Source organism: Girardinichthys multiradiatus, chromosome 14 (genome assembly GCF_021462225.1).
Source record: "Girardinichthys multiradiatus isolate DD_20200921_A chromosome 14, DD_fGirMul_XY1, whole genome shotgun sequence".
Classification (NCBI taxonomy): Eukaryota; Metazoa; Chordata; class Actinopteri; order Cyprinodontiformes; family Goodeidae; genus Girardinichthys; species Girardinichthys multiradiatus.
The window spans coordinates 45,455,572-45,482,070 of record NC_061807.1 but is presented as its reverse complement, the minus strand read 5'-3'; the positions used below and the strand labels follow the sequence as shown (position 1 = coordinate 45,482,070).

The 26,499-nt window shown below is 39.4% G+C and overlaps 1 protein-coding gene across 3 annotated transcripts in view; it reads right to left on the bottom strand.

Moving 5' to 3' along the window:
* Positions 1-26,499, bottom strand: part of ache (acetylcholinesterase) — a 64,502-nt gene that overhangs the window by 29,259 nt on the left and 8,744 nt on the right. For all 3 annotated transcript variants that reach the window (XM_047386113.1, XM_047386111.1, XM_047386112.1), the window contains exon 2: positions 1,111-1,627. In XM_047386113.1, coding sequence (XP_047242069.1) covers positions 1,111-1,537 — 427 coding nt within the window. In that variant the 5' untranslated portion in view covers positions 1,538-1,627. The remainder of the gene's footprint in view (positions 1-1,110; positions 1,628-26,499) is intronic.

The window sequence follows — 26,499 nt, the reverse complement described above, 5'->3', positions numbered from 1 at the left end:
AACTCCTCACAGAAAGACCCCAAGCAGGGATCCGAACCAAATACTTTCTTGCTGCAAGGCAACAGTGCTAACAATTGTGCCACCATGCAGCCAAACATAGGACTTGTTTGGTATAAATTAAATACAGCATTCTAGGAAAAGAACCTCAAACCAAATAGAAATAATAACTTGGTTATGATTTGGGGGTTACTGTGCTACAGCAGGGTCTGGCCAGCTAACCATAATAGAATCCACTGTGAATTCTACAATGGGTGTTTTAAGTAAAACATAAGACCATCCGCAAAAAATGTAAAGCTAAAGCACAACTGGACCTTACAACATGACATTGACATGAACCATACTAGTAAATACATCAAATACTGGCAAACAATTAAGAAATCTTAGGCTGGGTCAAAGCTCAGATCTTTATCCTTTAGCGACACTCTGTGGTGACTTGAAATAGGCTGTACATGAAGAAACCCTTTCAACATCTCACAACTGAAAGTCCCTGCGATGGACTGGTGACCTGTCTAGGGTGTACCCCGCCTCCCGCCCATAGACTGCTGGAGATAGGCACCAGCTTCCCCGCGACCCACTATGGAAGAAGCTGTATAGAAAATTACTGACTGACAACTGAAAGTAAGGAGTGGGGGAAACTTTTTTGAAATCCATGTCAGAGACTGCTAGAAGCTACAAGAAGCTATTTTAGCTTAAGGACGTACAACTAATTATTAGCTGGCAAGGTGTCCTAACTTTTTCCTCAGCTGGGAAAAATATTTTTTTCTTTTGTCTCATGAGTAAAACAGGGTTAATTTTGTTTAATTCATGTTTTTTAAGGGAACTGTTTATTATGTGAACAGTTCTTACAAAATATATACATATATATATATTAATGGGGTGGCCTAATTGTCTTTATGCACACATACCTGCATTCTGGGCCTTTGCTTCAATAAACCATCAATTCAAATTGAAATAAATCATTAAAAGCAAACAACTAGCACCACGTTCTTGTCTATGATCAGTGTATGTATATATCTTACTGGAAACTAGATATTGGAGGTGTTTATAATAACATGACACACATATAATTACACGTAGTTTACTCTTTGGTAAAACTCTGTGACCACAAACCTCCACCATAGATCCACACCATAACTGAGAGATTGTGGGGTCTGGGTGAGGCAGGTACCCAGATGTTAAGGTACAAGCAGTCCTCACTCATCTCTCTGTTAGGATTCCACATCTCACTGCCTTGGAAGCCTGGGAACGATGTGTCCACATACTGGTAACAGGCGTTGGGGTAGGCGTTAGCCTCAAAAATCCCAGTCCATCTTTGCTTTGGCTCAGGAGGACGGAAGCGACGTTTACCTACTGGCGGCTCAGCAAAAGGGATGCCAAGGAAAGCAGTAACATAACTCCCATCCGGCACTGGAAAGCGCATACCTTGAACTATACCATTATGTGTATTAACAAGGTCTCCATTATTTTGGGTCAAGCAGTTAGAGATGAGAGAGACAAGCAAGACTGATAAGCAGCAGACATAGGTCAAGAACTGCATGATGGTGGCAAATACTGTGTGCCTGGAACTGCAGACGTGATCCCCTCTCTTTGGCACGGAGAGCAGTGTATGCTCTACTTCACCTCAGATCTACAGACGACAGAAAGAGAGAAAGAGAGGACGGTGAACAAAACAGAGAGAGTAATGTAATTACAATAAAGAAGGATAATGTACATGAGACGGGTAAGATTAAATCACAGGTGAAACAGATGGAGAACACAAAGAAAAGGATGTGTCAGCAGTGAAGTTTTGATGTTATGATATGGCAGATACAGAATTCAGCTGTTTTAAAAAGAAATAAGTTGCTCAAATAGCTGAATAGCTTACATATACTAAAATTATTTAATTTAGAATTCATATAATATACCTGTATAACTGTATACCTTGTCTGGTTGGTCATTCAGAAGTGTACATCCTCAATAGCTACTTAGTCATTAATCAGAAATGCAGAGCAGTGAGATATTTGTTAGTCCTGTCTGCCCATGTAGTTGTACCTTACAGCCTAAAATTTGTGAAGTTTATACCTTTAAAGACAAAAATCTTAAGACATTTTCTTTCATTCTTAGAGTAAAATGCAATCACTCCGGGATCAAAATATTCCTTGTTTGATCTGGACATGTCCAATAACAGTATTAGTGCTGTACCGATGTCTACCGCAAACCTAAAACATATTAACCAAATCAAATCCATTTACTGTCATTTGACTTAATAACCCATAGCATACAATAGAACGAGGCCGCATTTCTCTAAAAACCTTATTAGATTACTGTAAAAAATTGTAAATAGATAAATCTAAAAGATTACACAGAATAGATCAATACGTAAAACAATTGTAAAATTAGAAGTGCATAATCTTAACAGCACTTCAACATTTTAACAATTTATAGCTGAATGCTGTGTAGCCATCTGGAGGCCCTGGTTTTGATATCCTGGTACCTTTTGCTTTTCTTGATTGTAGCTTTTGATTTTGGATGTTAGATCTGATTTATGATTTTTCAGAGGTGTTCGTTGACCTGGTGAGATGAGCTGTACTCAAAATAATTTAATGCTATCAATTCTCTCTGCAAGGTAATGATCATCACCTTTCATCTTAAACATCTTGTTCTGTATTGAATAGAATAAAGGGTGCCTGGATTCAGTGATCTTTGGATTTCAATCCTGACATCAAGGGGTCCTAATATACACTTAGATAAACAACTCCCAGCACCTGTTGCCTGTGTACTGTCTGTAATTGTGTCAACTGTACCAACATGCTGCCATCTTTTCTGCTGCCAATTTATTATTATATTCTGTTCACATTATGTTGTAACTCAAAAATCAATCAACAGGAAGAAGACAAGTTAATTGAAAACTGTACCTGTATGTGAGTGAAACTTTATCACATGAAAGTGTACACTTGTAAGTGTGGCGAGAGAGTAGAAGGCCTGTAATCCAGGGCACCCAATAGCCGCAAAGAGCAGGTAGACCCGGCTACAACCCACCCCCACCCACCCCCCACCCCCACCACCCCCCCCCCCCCCCCACCACCCCCACACGCACTTATTTCTATACATATGTATATACACCCCCACCTACACACACACACATACATACACACACCAATGCACCAACACACGATTACTCAAAATGGTTGAATATCATACAAACACAGGTTACTATAACATCAATGTGGTCTGCCTACTTTTATGCTGAATTCAATCTGACATTAATAAAGAAAACTGTGCCTGTATGTGTTGAGCTTTGAATACATTTAGAAAAAAAATTATAAAGCTTTGGGCATTTTAGGAGATGCATTGTCAGAACATTGTATTAGCTTACTTAACCAAGATAACCCTGCTAGAGCAGCATGTTGGGGATCTTTAAGTGCTTTCAAGTCTATGTAAGTGCTTTTAAGTCTATGTAAAAAAAAGTTTTATTTCGCTATACTTAGGTTTATTGCTTATCTTAAATAATAGTAAAAACCCATTCATTTAATCTAAATATATAATGTGAGTAGTTAGGACAGAAAAAGGCTGGCAAGTGATGCCCTTCCCCCACCCTTTTGAACATGCTTATCACATGAACAGCTGTTTCCTATCCCTCACCTCTGAGTTGGTCTTGTTACTCCAACAACCATACATTGCAGAACATAAACAGCAGTTGAACAGGTGGAAGACAACTGTTCCCAGACATTCTTGCCAATTTATTGCTGCAATTCAGATAACAGTGACAAGGACATTCTTTTAAAAATGCCTTTTTAAAGACAGTTCTTACTTGGCTACTTATTTTAGAAAAATATATTTGCTAGTGAAGCATACATTTCAGCCTCTTAGTCATGAGCTGATACCTCATGACTACATATATTTTGTTTCAACATTGTGACTCCTGTGCAAGTGGCATATTTAAATGGACTAGACAGAGATCCCACATCTATGTACGTAAATGTGCCAAAATTCCCAATACTAGTAGTGATCAAAACTAGCCATGGAATTCAAGGATCTTTATTTAGTCCTGTGTGAACAAACCATGGCCTATAACCACCAAACCTACTGCTTTAAGTGAAGAAAAGACAGACCTTATCTGCAATCAAAATTGTTTTCTTCCAAACCAAGTCTTTAGGAAATGTGCAGGGCTGAAAATGGATAACAATAAATATGGCCCTTGAAACAAAACAATAAACAAAGCACTAAAAGAAAGGCTAAGAAAACATCTCTTTCCAATGCATTGGGCAATATTCAGAAATGTTGACCAGCAATGTAAAAACAACAAACTAGAAAAGTTAAAGGAAAACAGTCCATTTCCTTCAGCTTCAGATCCATGTTTACATTCAGTTCTTAACTTTCCCCCACATGGATTATGCAGATGCTAGCTGCTACAATGACTCCTTTTTTAACATGGCATTCAGAAAGTTTTAGTTGGTCTGATTGATTTAAACACATAACCAACCTTGTATTTATTCGTGTATGTGAATGCACTTTAATAATTTATCTATTTTACTTTGCTTTCATATTTGTATTCATTTACTTAAAAGGGGACCTATTAAGCAAAATTCACTTCCGTTTGGGTTTTTAATGCTTCTACAAACAGTCCAAACACACACAAAAAAAAAACATTCTGCCATTTTTTTTTCTATGAATGAATATTTTATTTTTTCTTGAAAATGCGGGGTTTCAAAATCTGTGTATTTGTGACGTCACAATTACAATTACCTAGCAACGTTACCTGAGTCCGGTCCCTGACTAGTAACTGAAGAGGAGCTCCATCCACTTGGTTTACAGTAAAGGATCACGTCTTGCCAAGTGGTTTTACATTATAGCACTTTACAATGGCTACCCTCAAAGGCAGATGTTCTGCTGTTGGCTGCAAAGACCCACAAGTCCAAGCACATTCTCCCGCTGTAGCATAACAGAGATTTGATGCTTCATTTTATTTTTGAGGGCAATGTTCCAGTCTCATTGCCAAGGACAGTACTAGTTTGCACGAATCACTTTACCACGGACTGCTTTGAGAACTCACATCTGTACACAGCAGGATTTGCAGAAAGACTAAGCTTGAAGAAAAATTCAGTCCCTACTGTTCATGGCAAATATGCAGATGACAGAAATGGAAGTACTTATTGTTGTCCTCTAAGTTTCAGTTTCATTTTCACGTGAATATAAATTGTTGAAGTGGTGGGCGTGGCCAGACACAGCTACTTTGCATTAAAGTGACAGAGCCCTAAAACCATATTCTGGAAGGAGCTCAAACTGGGGGAAACTGAGGAGGTAAAATCTCAAAAACTATAATTAACATGTTTTGTATAGGCCATAGCCATATCCCAAATGTTTAAAAAGAAGCATTATAATGTTTATAATGAAAATTTGCACTTTTCTTTTACTTTGAGATTATAAAATTATTTTTAAGTATTTTCTTCTGTTCTATTAACTTTTCCAATGGAAAATTGTTGCTCACACATCCACAGTGACATTTCTTGCTCTAAACGTTTTTTGTTTCCATGTGCTTCAATTCAGGTATTTTTTTATTGTTTTGGATCGAGATAGATAAAGTAGATATTCATTATATCCAATAAAATGTTTGAAAGATAAAAGATGGCTTGTTATGGAAGAGAAGATGCTAAACCAACTGCTAAGGGGGCAGTCATTTGATCAAGCTGTGATGTGTGCTAGGAGGCAAGCTGGGCAGCAGAGATGTTAGCTCGGCATAGAGCTCAGTTAGTGCATGAAACAACTGTACTACTTCTCTGTCCAGCTAAAGCTCATCCTTTGAAAAACAAGATGGATTATTTACTACTTTAAATAAACATGTAGCATGTACACCCAAAACAGAATTTTGCGTTTATATTTTTGACTGGCATAGCAACATCTAATCCACATGGCTCGACATGTGGTGCTTAAAAGTAACCATCCAGACAACAAAAGAATGTAGACATGGGGAGAGCTATTTCCTATGCTCAGAACTATTTCCTGTAATAAGTTAAAACGTTAAGCCAAACTGGATGTACCCGTTACAACTGCCGCCTCAAAGGTAGTGTAGGAGCCATTTTGTGATTATATATTTCATGGTTATCACTCATATTTCACTCCGGGTGATGGTGGTTGCACACATCAGGCAGCATATAGGTGTATTAGTGATGCAGAGGGTCTTCTTATCCTTGGCTCGTGGGGTGAGCACACAGTTTTGTTGCCGCTTCCCAAACATGATTGTATGATTTTGCCTTTGATTGTGTTTTTGGACATTAATTAATGCAGGATTTTGTATAAACAATTAATCTAACCTGTAACCACAGCTATTAATAAATGAGAATCCCTTCCAAATAAGAAGATGGAAAGAAGTTGGGCAATCTGTTGAAGCATGTCAAAACGACACCTTCACCCAGCTAAGTGACTAAAATATAGAAGTCACTACAGCCATTACAGCAATGCGCTGTTATTTTTGTTCATCCACCTTTAATCCACATACTCAAATTAAGATCTGGTATACATGGGTCAAGGTTCTGGATTAGCTAAGAGTTAGTGCTAACCTTTCACCTGTTTTCTTAGCTGAACATCTTTGCTTTAATTGTCAAATCATTATCAAAGAGACAAGTTACTAGCACCAAATTCTGAACCAGGTCTAAAACAACTTGGTCATTTGCAAAGTGGAGTTATCAGTTGCGATTTACAATTTAGGGACTAGAAATATTTTTTAAAAGTGATAAATATAGTATTGTTGTTATAGAGTCACAACTCTGTGGAGGTACCTAACGTAAGCACCCATTCAGATTAATAGCTTACACGTTTTGAGATGTGTTCTTATGGTGTGAGTGTACTCTAAAGCATGTGTATTATTTCACTTGTGGCTAAGAAATTAATAAAAAGTTGATCACAAAAAAAAGTGATAAATATAGAAAACCTTACCCACCACAGTGTCACCCCCACCCACCATATATGTTCCATTCAAGCCTTTATTGACCATTGCGGTTCCCTATCTGTAGGAGTCCTGTGACCTGTTCTGTGCACTGGGCTCAAATATCCCTTGACAGCTGTCCCTGTGAAGATCTGTGCAGAGTACAGCTGACACATTAGCCATTAAATTTAATGGCAGTGAATGCAAAACACTAAGTTTATGAAGCAAACCTGCTTTTCTATAGGTTTTGTGCACACAATAATCTAGAAACACAATGAAATATGTTACATTGGAGGCATTGCCCAGATACGGGTCTCTCATACTAAGATTTAAAAAAGTTATGGTTTTTAAAAACAATAAAATCTTTATCCCTTTTATAGCAATCCTATAGTTTAGTAGGAGCCGTTTAAAATGTTAGGGAAAGTTCCAGAGTTACCGGAATATGGAGCAGAGCTCCTCTGCACTCGCCCCTCCCTTACCGCACAACTACACAATTACTCGTGTTTCTCTTGTGTACAAGAAAGACCGCCCACTCCTTGGATAGTCATTGCATGCATACTGATTATTAGTTTCATTACGGTAGTGCTTATTTGAAAATAACGATGATATGCTAAGTGTAGAGCAGTGTGTTTATTAAGCTGAGTGCAGGGTGGCTAAATGATCCAAAAGACCAGAGCACATTATCTAGCTAATATTAGTTTTCAGTGCTACTTCTATAAATAGTACAACAGCATGAAGCTATGATACTCTGTACAATAAGTAGGTTTGTTTAAACACTTCTATGAAATTCAGTGGGTTAGTATTGTGTTTCCTTCAGTCTTCAACCACTGTATACACGACTAAAAAGAAAACCTTTTAAAATGATCTTCCGTCTAGCTGACACTGACTTTAAATTTTTCTTGCTGTCTGTTCTCAGATATGTTCCCAATAACAACAAATAAACATCAGACATGTTTCCTCCTGTAGTAATCAATATATATCACAAAATTAAAATCATTTTATTTTCCATTTTTTGTTTCTGCTCCAAGTAAAAAAATGTTAGCAGGAGTAAGATGTCAGTTTAAGGAAGACTGAAGCTGTATTTGTCAAATAAGATACATCTTGACGAATTATAAAGTTATATATGTTTGAGGTGACTTGTTATCAGAACTGTGTGAACAGTAATCCTAACCGTAAAGCGGTGGTAAAAAGAACAAATTTAAATAGTGCTTTTCTACAATAAACAGACCACTCAAATGTCTTTTACAGGAGTCACATTTCCCCATCCACACTCACAACTTCATACATCGATACGCAGTATTTGTAGGATACGTCCAGGTTCAGTATCTTGTTAAGAGTTAAGAAAAGCTAAAATCAAATGCAGACTGCATTCCAATTGCCAAATGACTACTCATCCCACTGAACCATAGCCTCCAAGCAGCTTTCCTAACCTAATTACCCCTGTGTTCACACAGCATATTAAGACTGGGTTTTGAAGAGTTTGTGGAGATTTTTTTTTTTTTTTGATTTTACTGTAGTATAGGAGAAAACTAGGTAACAGAAATGGCTACTCTTGAATAACTTGAATGGTTATCCTATCAAGTCTTGATAGTCATCCCATCCCATACAGATAAATTGGGGATTAGTAAAAGAAAGATGTACCAGATGTGACATGTAATGTTTAACACTGACACAAAAGAGTGCAGTAGAACAATGATAATGTCAAGAATGTGCTAACAGATCATTTCATCCAACAATATGCTGATCCACTTAACAGTACAGTCAAATTACAAAAACAGAAACAATGCATGTGTAATGGTGGTGTGGCTCCAGTGATTTCATGTCACAGTGAAGTTGTGACAAGAAATGGCTGGAAGAAGTGTTAAAGAGCACTTCAATTTAAACAAAAAAGCACATTGAATCTCTGTGTGGCATATGCACCATATTCATTTATGTGCCTGTGTATCATGAGAAAAACAAAAATTTCAAAGGTGATGGTACAGCCATGAGAAAGTCTAAATACAGGAATTCAGCAAAAGCCACAAAGGTCTGTGTGGAGAGGAAGTTAAGGAAGACTAAAACAACATATACAAGGGTATGGAGCTGATGTCTTCTCCCTTTGCGGGAGAACCTGAAGCGGGAGTCCGTTATAGGAGAGACTTGGCTTCTTTCCACAGTGCCTTACTTTTTAAAGTTTATATATTTTTCAAAAAGCTATTGTGTTTATTCATTTTATGTTTAGAGACTGTTTCACTAATGTCTGTTTTTCTGAGATCAACTTGTTTTTTTGATTTTTTTCATTTTCCCTCAGAGCCTCAGGTAATGTTCCCCTCAACTGTTTCTGATTACCTTAATCCAGGGGTGTCCAAAGTTGGTCGTCTGCGGCCAGTGTCCTGCCTGTTCTAGATGTTTCCCTTCTTCAGCACACCCAGTTCCCATTGATGGCTGATTAGCTGCCTTTTACTGAACTGCAATATCCTGAATCAGGTGCGTTAAAGCAGGGAAACATCTAAAACATCCAGGACACCAACCCTCGAGGACCAACATTGGACACCCCTGCCTTAATCAGACTCAACTGTTCATTGTTTTTCATCGTTTGTTCACTTTATTTATCAGTCTCTTTTTACCCACTTCATGTCTTTATTGTTAGTTTCTTGTTGTTTTTCCCTTCTTTTTCAATCTGCAGTTCCGTAAGTCTGTTGTCTTCAAAAAAGGCGGGGAAAATTGAATAACAAATAAATGAGTAATGAGTATACTCTTAAAACATCTAACAAAATTATAATTCTCTTCTTATCCTAAATGCAAAAAGGAAGTGTTAGTTTTCAGTAGCACATATAGCCCCTTTCATAAAACATTTTGATGCAGGATCAAGGTGCATTTTAGCCTTCTCTGTGTGCTTTGTAAAGGGTGGCTTTCGCACAGGAGTAAAGCCCGTGACCCATGTACGGAGGTCTTTGTCCTCGATGCGGCTGTCACGGGTTTGAGTCCTAGCCTGTTGACGTTTGCTGCATATCTTCCTCCGCTTTCCTGTCAGCTCACTTAAACAAAATTAGAAAAATAAAGTGCCACTAGTGCCTTAAATATATATATAAAAAAACAAATGTTGGGACAAGCTTCCAATGCAGGTAAAGGGAGGCAGTAATCCTATATGCAATGTTCAACTAGTCAGCAGCAGGATTTAAAAGCATAAACTAGACTCCTATTTATTTTGGAGTGAATCGGACCATGCATGTGAAATTTAGAGCCACAGGTATGGTCGTGGCGTGACATCAGAATTCGCCACGCCGCCACAGCCACACCCTCCAGCCAAGCCAGTCAGTACTGAAGACTGTCTTAGACCATCATGTTATCTGTCATTTGGGACAGTTTCACATTGATTTGGTTGAAGGACATCAAAAATTGACTATCTAAAGGAAAACATAACATTTCCTGTTCCCAGGGGGTGGGGCTTTGATGATGTCAGCATCTGATCAGTGAATATTGTTCAGGCCCAGAGGCAGATTACTCTCATGTTTTATGTCTTTGTGACTTTCCTTGTAGGACCTATAACAATTTCGTCTTTCATGGTGAGAAGTCATATTTTGAGGCTTGGCCACGCCCACACGCTTTCATGTATCAAAAAGCTCTTGATAACTTTTGATCCCCAGTGCCGTAAGAGTATACTGAGTGATTTTCAAGTCTCTAAGTCAAAAGCTGTAGGAGTTCGCTCAGATATGCTGGCTAGAAACGGCCAAACCGGGGTCAAAATTGAAACTTCAATCCAACATGGCCGACTTCCTGTTGGGTTTGGACCAACTTTCCAAGAGACGTTTTTGTAGGTCCTGAGAAGTTACATATGTGTACTAAATTTCACAATACTCTGTCAAAGCATGGCTTGGGGCTGATTTTCTTTAATATTCTAGGGAGCGCTGTGGAAGAATTAGGCCATGCCCACCAAATATGTCATCAGATCTCAGTTGGGGACTGGACTAGGATCAATCATATTGAATTTGGTGCAGATCAGATGATCTATGTGGAAATTAGAGCCAAACGTATGGCCATGGCGTGACGTCAAAATTCGGCGCGCCACCACGGCCAGGCCCTTTTATGAAACGTCACTGTGCTTCAAATGACGTTAGACCCACTAGTTATCAGTCATCTGACACAGTTTGAAGCGGATTGAGCATAGACAGCCAGATAGCGACCTTTCCCAGTAAAAAAAAAGTGACTTCTCAGGGGGGGCGAGGTTTTGATGATGTCAGCATATGACCTCATAGGATCGTCGGGAATCCCAAGGTCCTCCTTCATGCCAACTTTGGTGTGATTTGGCATTTCTTTGGGAAAGTTATTGCATTTTTTTCACTTTGGGCGCGAACATCATTTTTGTTCCCTTGCCACGCCCCCTAAACATAGCCAAAAACTCACGATTTTGATAACTTTTAATCCTCCATGCCTTAACAGCATATTGACCAAAATCCCTAGGAGGAGTTTGTTAAAGTTCGAGGTGAGTAAAAGTGAAAAGCCGCCAAAAATTTGCCTTTGACCCAAAATGGCCGACTTCTTGTGCATTTTAGGGCATACTTCCAAGAGACTTTTTTTCTTTGTTTGAGGAGCTCTACCTGTGTGTCTAATTTCAGATCTCTACGACTTACGGTGTGGCCTATCTCATGTTTGGGGGCGTGGCTAAGAGGTTTGGCCATGTCCACTGACGACAACATTAAAGAACAAACATTTCACGCGGGGGACAATTTTGGGTAAAATCGTGTGCATCTAGGGGCTTGGCAAAGTCCCAAAATTGCCCTGCAAAGAGGCAACAGCATTATAATAAGAAATCCTACGATTACAATAGGCCCTTGCAGCCTTACTGCTCGGGCCTAATAATAAGAAAAACTACAATTACAATAGGCCTTTGCAGGCTTCCTGCTCGGGCCTAATAAGAAATCCTACGATTACAATAGGCCCTTGCAGCCTTACTGCTCGGGCCTAATAAAAAGAAAAACTACGATTACAATAGGCCCTTGCAGGCTTCCTTGCTTGGGTCTAAAAAAATTGTTTTCGCATGCAGAAAAGTGGGAAAAGATGATTTCAACTGGTGATATGTGGGAGAATCATAGAAAGGGGAACACTATGTAGAGCAGTCTAGGATTGAAAGGGGATAAAGTGTGTCAGTTCTCAAATAAGGCTGGGGAATTTATGTTCACAGGAAGATCAGTTGCACATGAGGGGTGGGGAGGAGGTCATTTGTCTCTTGAAATGAAACTTTGGGAGGACAGATGAGTGACTATGGATTAGTAAGGAAAAACAAAACATTTAGATCAAGTATAATTTCTTTAATAAAAAAACAAATAGAAAGTGCAAGTGGTATAATAATGTCTAAATATAAACACAATGTTCAAGTTACCAAAAAAAAGATAAAAATAAATGGGCTTCGGTGAAGAAACTAAGTCTCTCGTGGCATAGAACCACAGTGAGCAACTACTGGAAGTTTAAAATGGCAAGTACATCCATTACGAAGTATTTTATCAATGAGGCAGAAGTAAAGGAAAAGCAAAAGGTTCCTGATAGGCATCTTCAGCTACAGAGCAGTGGCAGCAGAGCTGCAGAGCACTACAACCCTGGCCAAGTATCTTTAAGACAGACATTCTCGTGTTTAAAATAGATTTTTCAAAGTCAGTAATGTTCCCGTACCTGCAACAGTTTATTAGTAAACATGTAGCATGACATAAGCTAAAATTATCTGTTTAAATATTAGCAACTTACTGGTAGCCTGAGCTCCCCGTTTAAGGTGTGTTTGTCCATCAACTCCATCCTACTGGGGGTATTAAGTGACCCAGAGAAGAATTCAGAGGCAGACGAGTCCATTGGGTATGAAATATTGACAGGGCAAAATGATCCATCCACTCCATTACTTCTCTGTTCAGTTGTTAAGGAATTAGCGTCTAACGTGGCTAATAATGTGTACGAGTGAGAGTCCTTATAGCATCTTGGATCCCCCTTTGGGGTTTCCTTCTGTTTTTGAACTGAGTACAGTTCTGAGAAACACTGGCGGCAGGGGCACCTGTTTTTGACGGCTCTCTTCTTTTCTGTTGACATTTTTATGTCAGATTTTATTTCACGAAGAATTTATCAAGGAAAGCCTGGAATTTCTCTTCCTGTCATGGCGTTGGTCTGGAATGGGCATTTAGGAATCCTCTGTTGTTTTCCCAGTAGAGATTCTCTAGCCGTCGGATCCTTGGCCAGGGAACCAGAAGAGGTCGTGCCAAGAGCAAGGAAACGTGGAGGTGTGTGGCAGCAGGTCAGGAGGTTGGGACATCAGAGGATTCCCCTTCCAACCGTCACACTGGCTAATGTCCACTCCCTCCGAAATAAACTGGATGACCTCCAGGGACATGTGAAGTACGTGGCAGAATACAGAAGTACATCGCTTCTAGCACCCACTGAAACTTGGTAGCAGAATGATCTGGACTTGGATTTTGGAATTGATGGCTTTGGAACTCCGTACCACCTGGACAAAGACCCAACAGTGACCGGCAAGTCACTGGGAGAAGGTTTGTGTCTTTATGTGAATCATGACTGGTGTAACATGTAGTTGTTGGAGAACAACTTTGCACATAAAATATTGAACTTCTTTCAGTGTGTCTTTGCCCGTTTTATCTACCCGGGGAATTTCCCCAAATATTTGTGTGCCTTCTTTACATTCACCCCAAAGCTAGTACTGATATGGCAACCCAGCCCTGGCCAAGTTGGTAAAACAGCTACAGAGGATTGCACTGGATGTTCCGGTATTGGTAATCGGTGATTTTAATCAATGTAAGCGGGCCAAGTCTCTTGGCAATGTTTATCAATATGTCACTTGCCAACTCGTCAAATAAAGTTTTGGGTCCATTAAGGGGGCATATACATTTCTCCACAGAGCACCTCTGGGTACATCAGACCACAGTTGTTTACTTCATTCGAACATACAAATCGGTCCTGAAGAAATGAAAGCCGGATCGAAGATTGGTACCTATCTGATCAGAGAAGTCTATTAGGCAACTTCAAGACTGCTTTTTTTTTCCACAGACTGGGATGTTTTTAGGAACTCCTGTGTGGATGCAGATGAACTGACGGAAACAGTGTCTGCCTGTGTCTCCTTTTGTGAGGAAATAATTATTCCTAAAAAATACTTTATTACTTATCCAGATACTAAGCCTCGGATATCAGAAATTCAATGAGGTCATTATACACAGGAGTGTCAGTTTTAATCATGGATAAAATATAGGGAACTCAACAGGTGAGTTGAGTTCTCTATATTTCCCGAGAACTTGACAGGTGAAGAAGGAAATTAAATTGGCCAAGAGGGCAAATAAAGATGAAGTGGAGGTCTTGCTGGGAACTGGTAGCTCATGCCCTGCATGGAAGGAAGTTAAAAACATGATGGGGATGCAGAACAAAAAATGTAACTGAATGTATTTTATAATTGTTTTAATATTAATGATTTTATAGTGAGGAGGTGTCTGGTTTTAGAGATTCTGTTCTTCACAAAACTACTTTAGCTATGACAGAGTCAGTCTTAAATCTATTTTGTGGTGTCAAAGAGAATAGAGGTTCTGGACCTGTTGGTATCCGAGGACGTGTTCTTAAAAACGGTCCTTTTCCCTCTACTTACCTAATGTGGCCTCTTTTCTCATCTAGCAAGGGCAGCGCCTGTGAGTGGGCAGCAAAGCCTCGGTGACCCGTCCCCCCATTGTCTTGTGTCATGATGTATGTTTGGATGGGTTGTACTGGAATTCTAATTTCCCCTCGGGGATCAATAAAGTATCTTTGAATTGAATTTAATTGAATTGAATTTTCAACTTGCAGATATTTTCAATAATTCAATTCAGTTTATTTATATAGCACCAAAGTTGTATGTTGCATGCAATGCTTTACTGAAGTTATATGAAACTGTCTAATTGCTGTTTAACAGTGTTGAATCCAGAAGTGTCTACTTCTACTTTTAATTATAAGCCTTTATCCTTGCTGATATTAGCCTGGTCAAATCCAGGTCCACATTGTAAGGACTAATATTTTTTGTGTGCGTGTATGTTTTGTATATTTTCACTGCTGTCTGCACTACAAATTGCCCCCTGTGGATAATAAAATTTACTTGACTTGACTTGAACAAATAAGCTTTAAAAAATGGTGGACCCAGACAAAAATAAAGAATTAGAGCAGAAATTAGTCTGACCCAGTGGTAACCTTCTCTGTTTGTACATTTGACGACCATAAACCGTCTGAAACTACTGCTAGCTGTCTTAAAGCTATGTAAATGAGCTTTAGCAGAAAAAACAATCTGAGCCAAAGATTCCCCAAAAAGAGAATGTATCAGGGTCTGGGTTAAGAGTGTGTTTTGCTCGCACTTTGTTTTCAGTTTCCAGATGGTCCTGGAGTTCTCAGGTGTGCTGGGTGACAGGTGCTACTGATCTGCTGATTGCATGGAGGAGTATTTAAGCAGGAGGCTGCCAGCACTTTGACGCCAGAGTGTTTTGCCTTCAGTGGTAACAAGCTCAGCCACTTCTAGTCTAAAGCTTCGTTTTTTTGCTCCAAGTAACTTTGTTTATGCTTCTTCGCAGGCTGAATCCTGAATCTTGGATTTTCCTTGGTGAACACAGACTTCGTTCTCAGAGGTTCTGGTCGATCAAGATTTTCTACGTTTTTGAGGACTTCGTTTCCTAACTCCTGACTTCATCTGGACTCGGATCAAGCTGGCAGCTTCCTGCTTCCTCTGTCTTCTGGATCAAGGCATAAGCATACACTGTCCACCCTCCAACGCAAGTAACTGCACACTGGATTTACTCCTGATCACACCAAGCTCAAACAGCACCAGGGAAATCATCTGAACGAAACTGTGCTCCGTAAACCTTGACCCCCGAATCCCTCTACCCCTGGCGATCTGAGTGTACCTACTTAGTAAGCCATTCTCCTGATTATTAGTTATCTTTCGTTAGTTCTGTTTTATAATAGTTATTTGTCTCACCAGTTCTCTTCCCCTTCTTTCCATACAGTTGGCGATTCATCCGTTCTCGTTCCTGATTATTTGTTGCAAAATAAACATCATTTTCTTGATTCAGTTCTTCAGAGTGGACTTCTGTATGTGGGTCAGATCTATTCCGAAAACAATGACAGGATGTGTTTCTAATCACGTTGACGATGCGCCTTTCCCCCTCCCTACCTCAAAGAAGACAACGGCAGCATCGCATGCCATGTTTGTAATTTATCACTGCCTGTTATGGCTCGTTAACAAGTGGTAAGAATCAGTTGATCAAACGGTTATTGATTTCTAACTAGACAAATTATTCTTAAAATATATATTTTTTAAATTTATTTACCCTTCTGATTTACAATGTGAACTGGTTTTTAAAATTGTTTTAAATAGTTTCAAAACTAATTTGGCCTCACTCCAAATTCCTCAAGACAAACCTTTTATTCTTAAACATATTCACACTGAATCAGTTTTCCAGTCCAAATCACTGTGCATTACTATTTTTTTTTCATTTTCTCTTGTAATTTACTTTTTCTTCCTGTCCATATAAGGGAGTGACGTCTGGTCTATGCGAAAATTCAGTCACGTTATAAGCACCTGTGATACCATCCCGCAACTGAAATGTAAATAATGGAGGGAGGAGAGATATATGCAATTTGTAGCCGGAAATGCAGGAACTATTTTGAGTTTCTGTCAGCGAAGGATGACAATATCAAGGTTTGTTGTACCCTCTGTGCTGGCGAGAAAGTGCTGTCTATCCTCAAAAACACCACATCAAATCTGAAGAAACATTTGGAGACACATCATGGGACAGTCAGACTGACGGATCAAGTCCTGCCAGGTGCTTCGAAGCAGAGCCCTGTAACAGGTCCCCCACCAACCAAACAATAAAAGCTGGAATTCGGTGCAAAACCAGCAAGTGGGGAAGAGTTAAAGAATTTGGTCGGACAGTATGTAGTAGAAGAAATGCTGCCCTTGAACACGACTGACTCGTGTCAATGGATCCATAGATCCACATTAGAGAGCAACACGGCTGCATGGGCATGTAGGAGAATTCGCGGTGGACACACATGATGTTATTGGTCCAGAAATCAAAAACATTTAGTCTTCATATGGACTACTCAACAAAGTAGTTGCAACAGTAACTGATAATGGATCCAACTTTGAAGGTGTTTAAAGTTTTCCAGCCAGTCACAGAGTCCGATGATGAGACAGAGGAGGAAGAGTCCACCTGCACAGATGATGATGACACCTTTTTGGATATGCCAGAAATCCTCTCAGCTGAGAATGAAGGTGATGGACAACTGTATCTACCCCCACACCACAGGTGTGCCCCACACACCATCAACATCATTTCCACAAGTGATGTGGAGAAATATTTAACTTCCCATGCAGAGATCAAGGCCGGTTATAGGAGCAGCACAACAAAATGCACAACGCTATGGACCAAATCCAGCAGATCTACACTTGCATCAGAAGCAGTGGAGGAAGTCAGCAAAAGAACGCTCCTGGTACCAACATCCACAAGGTGGAATTCATTTTTTGATGCTGTAAAGAGAATTGCAGAAATCCCCATTAGTGAGCTAAATACTCTATGCACCAAGCTGGGAGTTAAGTGCTTCATAGACCGGGAGTACCAGTTCCTGCATGGGTACTGCACCGTTATGAAGCCCCTCACTGCAGCTCTGGACATTTTACAAGGTGACTGTTCTTATGGGACTTTCCTACCCACACTTGAAGTTCTGATGCAGAAGACCCTGGCTGTGAAAGATTTGCTCTGCAGGATGACTGCAGGCCTTCCAGATGCTATAGTGCAGGTATGTTCCACCTGTAAGCTAGTTAAAAATTCTTACATCACACATATTTTGTACTTTGAACAGAATATTCAGTATCATTGCAAAAAAAGATTAAAACAAATAGAAATGTCAATAAGAATCCAAAAAAATAAAATAAAATCCATAATATTGATTCCACATTAGTCATGGTTTGGAAGTATTTCAATTACATAATAAATAGTAGACCTTGTAGACATCAAAATATAATATATAATATAAAAAATAATATTTTTCAGGCCAGCAAGACTTGTGTGATGGACTTTTTCACTTTTGAGGCAGAGCCAGAGGAGACCTACTCTGCAAAAACATGAAGTCATAGACTACCTGATGTCAGGCCTATGACCGTCAAATTCTGCATCGATTTTCTAAGTGCTCACATTTGGAAGAAATACAGGTCCTTCTCAAAATATTAGCATATTGTGATAAAGTTAATTATTTTCCATAATGTAATGATGAAAATTTTACATTAATCTATTTTAGATTCATTGCACACTAACTGAAATATTTCAGGTCTTTTATTGTCTTAATACAGATGATTGTGACATACAGCTAATGAAAACCCAAAATTCCTATCTCACAAAATTAGCATATCATTAAAAGGGTCTCTAAACGAGCTATGAACCTAATCATCTGAATCAACGAGTTAACTCTAAACACCTGCAAAAGATTCCTGAGGCCTTTAAAACTCCCAGCCTGGTTCATCACTCAAAACCCCAATCATGGGTAAGACTGCTGACCTGACTGCTGTCCAGAAGGCCACTATTGACACCATCAAGCAAGAGGGTAAGACACAGAAAGAAATTTCTGAATGAATAGGCTGTTCCCAGAGTGCTGTATCAAGGCACCTCAGTGGGAAGTCTGTGGGAAGGAAAAAGTGTGGCAGAAAACGCTGCACAACGAGAAGAGGTGACCGGACCCTGAGGAAGATTGTGGAGAAGGGCCAATTCCAGACCTTGGGGGACCTGTGGAAGCAGTGGACTGAGTCTGGAGTAGAAACATCCAGAGCCACCGTGCACAGGCGTGTGCAGGAAATGGGCTACAGGTGCTGCATTCCCCAGGTCAAGCCACTTTTGAACCAGAAACAGCGGCAGAAGCGCCTGACCTGGGCTACAGAGAAGCAGCACTGGACTGTTGCTCAGTGGTCCAAAGTACGTTTTTCGGATGAAAGCAAATTCTGCATGTCATTCGGAAATCAAGGTGCCAGAATCTGGAGAAAGACTGGGAAGAAGGAAATGCCAAAATGCCAGAAGTCCAGTGTCAAGTACCCACAGTCAGTGATGGTCTGGGGTGCCGTGTCAGCTGCTGGTGTTGGTCCACTGTGTTTTATCAAGGGCAGGGTCAATGCAGCTAGCTATCAGGAGATTTTGGAGCACTTCATGCTTCCATCTGCTGAAAAGCTTTATGGAGATGAAGATTTAATTTTTCAGCACGAACTGGCACCTGCTCACAGTGCCAAAACCACTGGTAAATGGTTTACTGACCATGGTATCACTGTGCTCAATTGGCCTGCCAATTCTCCTGACCTGAACCCCATAGAGAATCTGTGGGATATTGTGAAGAGAACGTTGAGAGACTCAAGACCCAACACTCTGGATGAGCTAAAGGCCGCTATCGAAGCATCCTGGGCCTCCATAAGACCTCAGCAGTGCCACAGGCTGATTGCCTCCATGCCACACCGCATTGAAGCAGTCATTTCTGCTAAAGTATTCCCGACCAAGTATTGAGTGCATAACTGTACATGATTATTTGAAGGTTGACGTTTTTTGTATTAAAAACACTTTTCTTTTATTGGTCGGATGAAATATGCAAATTTTGTGAGATAGGAATTTTGGGTTTTCATGAGCTGTATGCCAAAATCATCCGTATTAAGACAATAAAAGACCTGACATATTTCAGTTAGTGTGCAATGAATCTAAAATATATGAATGTTAAATTTTCATCATTACATTATGGAAAATAATGAACTTTATCACAATATGCTAATATTTTGAGAAGGACCTGTAGACTTTGTGACCGGAGGTTTGAAAAGCTTCTGTTAATGAGGTACAACCACTGGTTTACTCGTCCCACTCCACTGTTTCATTCAGAAAATCGGATTACAAAATAAGATTAAGCCAAAGTAACAAAAGTAGACATGTCAGCCTATATGTGGTATTATACACTAAACTGTTCTGTTAAACCCACTGTTTGCTTCTCCAATGCTGTGAACAGGTTCCATGTTCAGTTTTGTCATTACAGTGTTAATATTTAAACATGTTTGGTCGTGAAAGACTGTCTTTATCATATATATATATATATATATATTTTAAAGTATTTATGTTCCACAAAGTGAAGAAAGACTATTTTATTTTTTGTTAAAATAAATATTTGTTTAGTGAAGTCAAGAAAGACCACATTGTTTTTATATAAAGCAAGTTCTTTATGATACTGAAGTCAAGAAATACTAGTATTTCTGTTTAATGAAGTCAGACTTTCATTTTGTTTTATAAAAACATGTATTTATGTTTAGTGCAGTCAAGAAAGATTTATTTTTCATAAAAACATGTATTTTTGTTTAATGAAGTCAAGAAAGACTTTTTTTTATTTTTAAACATGTATTTTTTCGTAAAATGTTTTTAAGTTCAGCTTTATATACCAGGAGATACATTGTTGATGTTAACATTAAAATGCACTTCAATAAAGTAAGTATTGGCAAAGCTGTTGAGGTGGCGGGGGACTGTTGTAACTAATAAAGTAACTTGTAATCTAACTTAGTTACTTTCTGGTAAATACTTTCTGATAAATACTTTTTTAACCTGCTGCTGTGAATAGAGACAAGGAAGGTTAACAAACATGCTCACTTATTGCACGTGCAATTTATTGTTTGTGAAAGCAATTTATCGCCCCCTATTTGGGATTTTAGTCTTAAATTTCTGAAGATCCAGCTAAAGAAGTGGATTCAATAGACAGTAACAATTTCAACTGCCATAGTCTATAGGTGTTTGTGTTTTCTTTTGTGTTTGTCTCATGATATTTCTAAGTTTTATTATTACTGCTAAGCTGCATATACCCTTGTTAATATAGGCGTAGGAACCGGGGGGGATGGTGGGTTGTGTGGGTTGTACCCCCCAATATTGGAAACGGGCGCCTTTGCCCCCCCAAATAAATTTTATACTGCAGGGAGAAAAATACTTGGTTTTGAAATCTTTACCTCACATGCTTTTATTGTGAAAGCGCATCGTAGCGTGATGTCACTGACTTTCCCCTCCCTTAGTTGCTCTGAGTGTTTGAGAAGTGGGGCGCAGAGGCAGGAGAGCTGTCAGCTACAGTCTGGTCAGAGAGGTCTGAATGAGGTGAGCATAATGCCACCATCAAAGAAATGGCTTTAACAACCGCAGGACTTCATTTTCTTAAAAAGAGCAACGTCAGTGTGAGTAACGGTTACACCTCGTGAGGTCCTAATAATATTCGGCTGTTTAACATGTCTCACATTATATTAGACATTATTTGCAATAATGTCTAATCAAGAGAATGATTCTACAGAAGTAGTGAGGCAGTTGAAGCAATAAAAGGTGGAGAGACGGAGGAAACTGGAGTGAGGTCTTAAATTATTAAAGACCAAAATATTATGAGAGCCAGGGGCAGCTTCAGGGTGGGGGATAAGGTAAAAATCACATTATTGATAGAATAGATCCGGAAAGGAGAACAGGTGAGGACTGGTTGATTTTTTTTAAGATAATCTTTTCATTATTTCTTTATTTTCCCCATTTATTTTTAAAATATGCCACCTTTATGCTCAGGAACAGTACCTTAGACATGCATCTCTGAAGCTATTTTGTATGTTTAGGAGCAGCAATGCAGCAGCACAAACAGAAAAAGTAGAGGATGGTTCAGGGCTGGAGGTGAGGTCTTAAAATTAATCAGTTAATACTTTTAATTTCAGGGTTAGGTTATGCTATTAACAGATTTGACTGTATGAGCCTAAACACATCTGCAAATCAGTTAAAAATCTCAGTTAAAAAAGCCTCAACAGATGCTGCTATTTTATCTTTTGCAAGTCAGATCCTGATATTGTATATTACCATATATAATATTGTAATGCCATGCAGGGACATCAAGGGTTTAAGGCATTTCTGACCAATAAAACATGTTAAACTATTTATGGGTCTTTAAGGTTTCCAATAGGTGTCCCCCCCAATGTTAAACTCACTCGTACACCCTTGCTTGTCAATGTCAGCAGCGGCCCAAATGTTGTCAACTGCAGCTGCTACAACCCGTCACAGCATTCACGAAACCACCTCAACACCAGGTTCATGCTTGACTCTGTAGACAAGCATCAACGCCTTCGCTTGAAAGCGCCAGCACAGCCCCCACAGGCTCACTCTGTGCCGCACGCTTCCAAAACTCCCTCCATGCAACCTTCGGCATTGTCATCATCACCTCCTGCTCAAACTGAGGCGTCTTCTTCGTTGCCATCATAATCACCTTCTTTGCCTGTCCAGCGCAACGCAGATGCCACTATCACCACCTCCACCTACACTGCCTTTAGGGGGCCGATTGATGACGCCACTCAGCCCGTGCCTCGTCTCGGGTCTCCTCGTCACTTCAGAACACCAGAGCCTGATCCCAAGTTTCCCAATGGGGTCTAGGACGATCCATCTCATGTTCTTGTTTGAGTCTCTGACAAGAGGGTTCAGGTGGGTTCCCTTCGCTCTTAGGTATAATCCTCAAAAACCACAGCCTGGCTACTTCTCAAGCTCCAGCATACTGGCCATAGACTCAGTGTCGGCCGCTGAAGCCTTCTGGCCTGCCTCTTGCAATATCTCGTGCGTTCTCCCAGCCACCAGGCAGGCTTTTTTGAAGGTTCCTGTTACCTGAAAGCCACCCTCCAGGACTCTTGTGCTGCAACCCTCCAGTGCTTCCCTGCCATGACCCTGCAGGAATTCTCTGCCACCAGTCTCCAGTTTGCCTGCCTGAAACCTGTGCAGCTGCGGGTTAACCTACAGGTTGCCTGCCTGATGTCTGGCATTTGTATTTTTTCATTGGTTTGAGACCTATTTCCAGGGCCACCTCCACCTGCTAAATTCTGGGTCGTTTTTAAGACTGTTTTCTAATCATTTCTGAGTTGCTTATTATTGTTAAAGTCTTTCCATGTAGTTCATTTCTCTGTTTAGATTCCGACTTATTTCTTGTATTCTTTCCTATGTGCATTTTGGTTTGTTTTCTTAGGCTTGTGTTAGGTTTTTTCCTTTTTTAACTTGTCAATCCTTTTGTGACTAGTTTAGCTCCCCCTATATTATCTGTCTTTTAGTCTCCTTTCGTCAGTTCCTCTGCTTAGTACGCTCATCCAGGAGTTCAACATTCTACTGATTAGACCCAGCTGGTTCCTATGTCACTGATCACATAACCTCTGTGTTTAAGCTCTTCGGTTTCCTTTGTTCGGTGCTTTTTCCGTTACGCTACCTTTAATCCATGTTGTGCTCTCCTTGTGTTCCCCTTCTAAGTTTGTTCAGTTCTTTTGTGGCCCCAGAACCCCTCAACTACAAGTTGGTACTGCTTCAACCTCACTCCTAATTCCACATCTTTCATTAATCATTTCTATAGTATTGATGGTTATGTGCCCGTTATAATGGATAACTCAGAATCTTCTAAACACAGTAATTCAACAATTACGTCAGAAGCCTCTTTGAAAAACCAGTCCTGTAATGAGGTGGCAAAGACAAGCTCCTCTCTAAACTGCCTCTGTTCATAATGAATCATATTGACAATGTACGAACCAAAGGAAGCATAAAAGTTGTGCAAGGTCAATTTAGAGATGTACACAAAAATGTGTCAGAAAACTTATTATATTAGACACAATGTAAAATGAACATTTCAGTTTTGTTAAATTTCCAAGCATAACTACTAGTGAAAACATATTCTTAGCTAAAGTCCAGTGATTTATAATGTAGGTCAACCTGACTTATCCAGTGTGTTTTTGGCAAAGAATGATGTAAGTCAAAATATGTAAGGGCTGAAAGAAAAACCAAAACTCTTGATTTACCACTCTGTACATTCCAATCCTCACCTCTGATCACGAGATATGGATCATGACTGAAAGAATAGCATTCAGAATACAAGCATCTGTTTACACTGATAAATGTAAACATGTCAAATGTAAAGGTAAATGAGTTACCAAATTACTAAATTATGTCAGAGGTCACTCTGTTGGACATAAATGGGTACATGTAATTCGAAGAACAATATCAATATTACAGTCAAATCAAAAATAAACACTTCACAATAAACAAGCAGTTCTCAAACAATACATGGTTTGTTGAGTTTGTTTGTGTTGTTAAGTTAGTTTATTAGGTAGTTTATTAGTAATGTTTACAATTGTTTGTAAGTTAAATCAGTGCTAGTCAGGTTCAAGTGTTTCTACCAATGTAATTGCAGTGGGTAGAACTAGTGTAAGAGTTATAATTATTGATTCATTAATATGTATCAAGAATTATAATTTAAAATCATAATTTAGAAAAAAAAAAATTTGATTTCATTACTTACGAATCAAAATCAGAGAAGTCCTTTGGTGTTGTGATTATGGCTCAAGGCCCTTGATAATTACAATTATTAAATTCTCTGTAATAATTGATAGCTATTACTAGATGTCACTGTTTAATCAACTGCTTCACTGAAGGTGGGGAACTTTGACCTTATTTTGACAGACAAATCACTCTTGCTCAAAATAAACACAAACGCTTTCTCTTTATCTACGTGAATATTTATGAAATCAACAGCCCTGATACACCTCGCTATTCTGATTCAATAATCTTCATCTAATCAAGCATGCAAAAATTCTACACAACAGGGGTAAAATAACTAACCAAACAAGATAAAACAACATTGAGTTTCTATGAAAGTCAAACCAGCAGTTATGGCAAAAACAAGAGAAAGTATGGACGAAGCTTTGGGGCAGACTCCACCAGGCTGCAGTCATAAAACCCCCAAAGTTGGAGCTCAGTGAAACACAAAGGGTCGTAAAACGTTTAAGCGGCAACCAGTGGAAAAACACTAAGAGTGAAGACAATGGAACAGTGAGTGTTCCACCATTAGGTTCTAACAGTCCAACTTTTAAGTTCACCTGAGTGCGCTCAGGTGTTCAAACACAGTGAGACACACACAGCTTCACGGCTTTCAGAGTCGAACAGCAATCAAAGTTTCAATAAGACATTGCATGCACATACAACTTAGAACACACTGGAATATAAGTAGCGATTCTAAATCGCCCTAAAATCCTACTCTATCCTGCCGTTTTGTTTTATTTCTAATATAAATAAAACAAAATGGGATTACTTGGTGTCGTCTTCTCTGGGGAGCAGGGGAGAGAGGGGGAAGTATGTTACGCGTCCGTAACAAACTCACAGACGGTTGACTTCCCTCCTTTGGCAAAAGGGGAAAAAATATGATGGACCGTCAACAGTCGACTGGAGTAAAAACAAAGAGGAATATTTTGTCTCCTTGGAAAACCTCAGTAGGTTTTTTTTGGGTTGCGTGTTAAATCTATGCCTTCGATCGGTAAAGTAAAACTTGCTGGTCTTCCTATTCCTGCAAGTCTTTAGCTCGTTGAGCTTCTCATGAGTTTGGCCAGTGAGGAGGATAAATGAAACCCCACGTGTGAGTAATGCGCGCCTCTGTTGCGTGGTAACTGCGTCTTGGTTTCCAGTGGGAGAAAAAGCAATGGTAGAGCGTCTCAAGTGTTCTTATGTAGCCCACTGTGACATCAGAGCTGCGATGCCCCCATCCTGTTAGCTGCAATTCCTGCTGGGAGTTGTAGTAGCAGACAACACTGGGAGGTATAGTAGCGAACAAATGGTCCAACACAAGTATTTGATACACTGCAAATTTTGCAGGTTTTCCGGCTTGCAAAGCATGTAAAAGTCTTTCATTTTTATCATTGGTATTCTTCAATTGTGAGTGACAGAATCTAAATCAAAAATCCAGAAAATCACATTGTGGGATTTTTTGGTAATTAGCATTTTATAGCATGACATCAGTAATTGATGCATCAGGAAAACAAAACTTAATATTTGGTACAGAAACCTTTGTTTGCAATAACTGATATCTGATGTTTCCTGTAGTTCTCGACGAGATTTGTACACACTGCAGCAGGGATTTTAGACCAATCCTCCATACAGATCTTCTCTAGATCCTTCAGGTTGTGGGGCTATGGCTGCGCAATACGGACTTTCAGCTCCCTCCAATAATATTTGATTGGGCTCGGGTCTGGAGACCGGCTAGGCCACTCCAGGACCTTGAGATGCTTCTTACGGAGCCCCTCCTTAGCCCTGGCTGTGTGCTTCAGGTCGTTGTCATGCTGAAAGACCCTGCCACAACCCATCTTAGCTAAAATCTCCCGATACATAGCCCCATCGTGGCAAACCTTCACGGCAAAATAACAGCTGCCACCTTTTTTTTTTAAATACATGCACACGTATATACATATATATATATATATATAAATATATATATATATATATATGTATATATGTATATATATATATATATATATATATATGTATATGTATATCTATATATCTAGATATACACATATATATATATATACACACACACACGTGTGTGTGTATATATATGTATATCTACATATACATTTATACATATATTTACACACTTATACTAACACAATGAGAGTTTGAAATTTAAATATCAGGAAACTTTAAAATTTACTTTATTTTGTAAAACCGACACCGCCTGTGAACCTGCTACAGTTGTTCGTAGAGGGAGGCAAAAGGATTCCACATCCTCCATTCCTGCTCTGTTCCTGT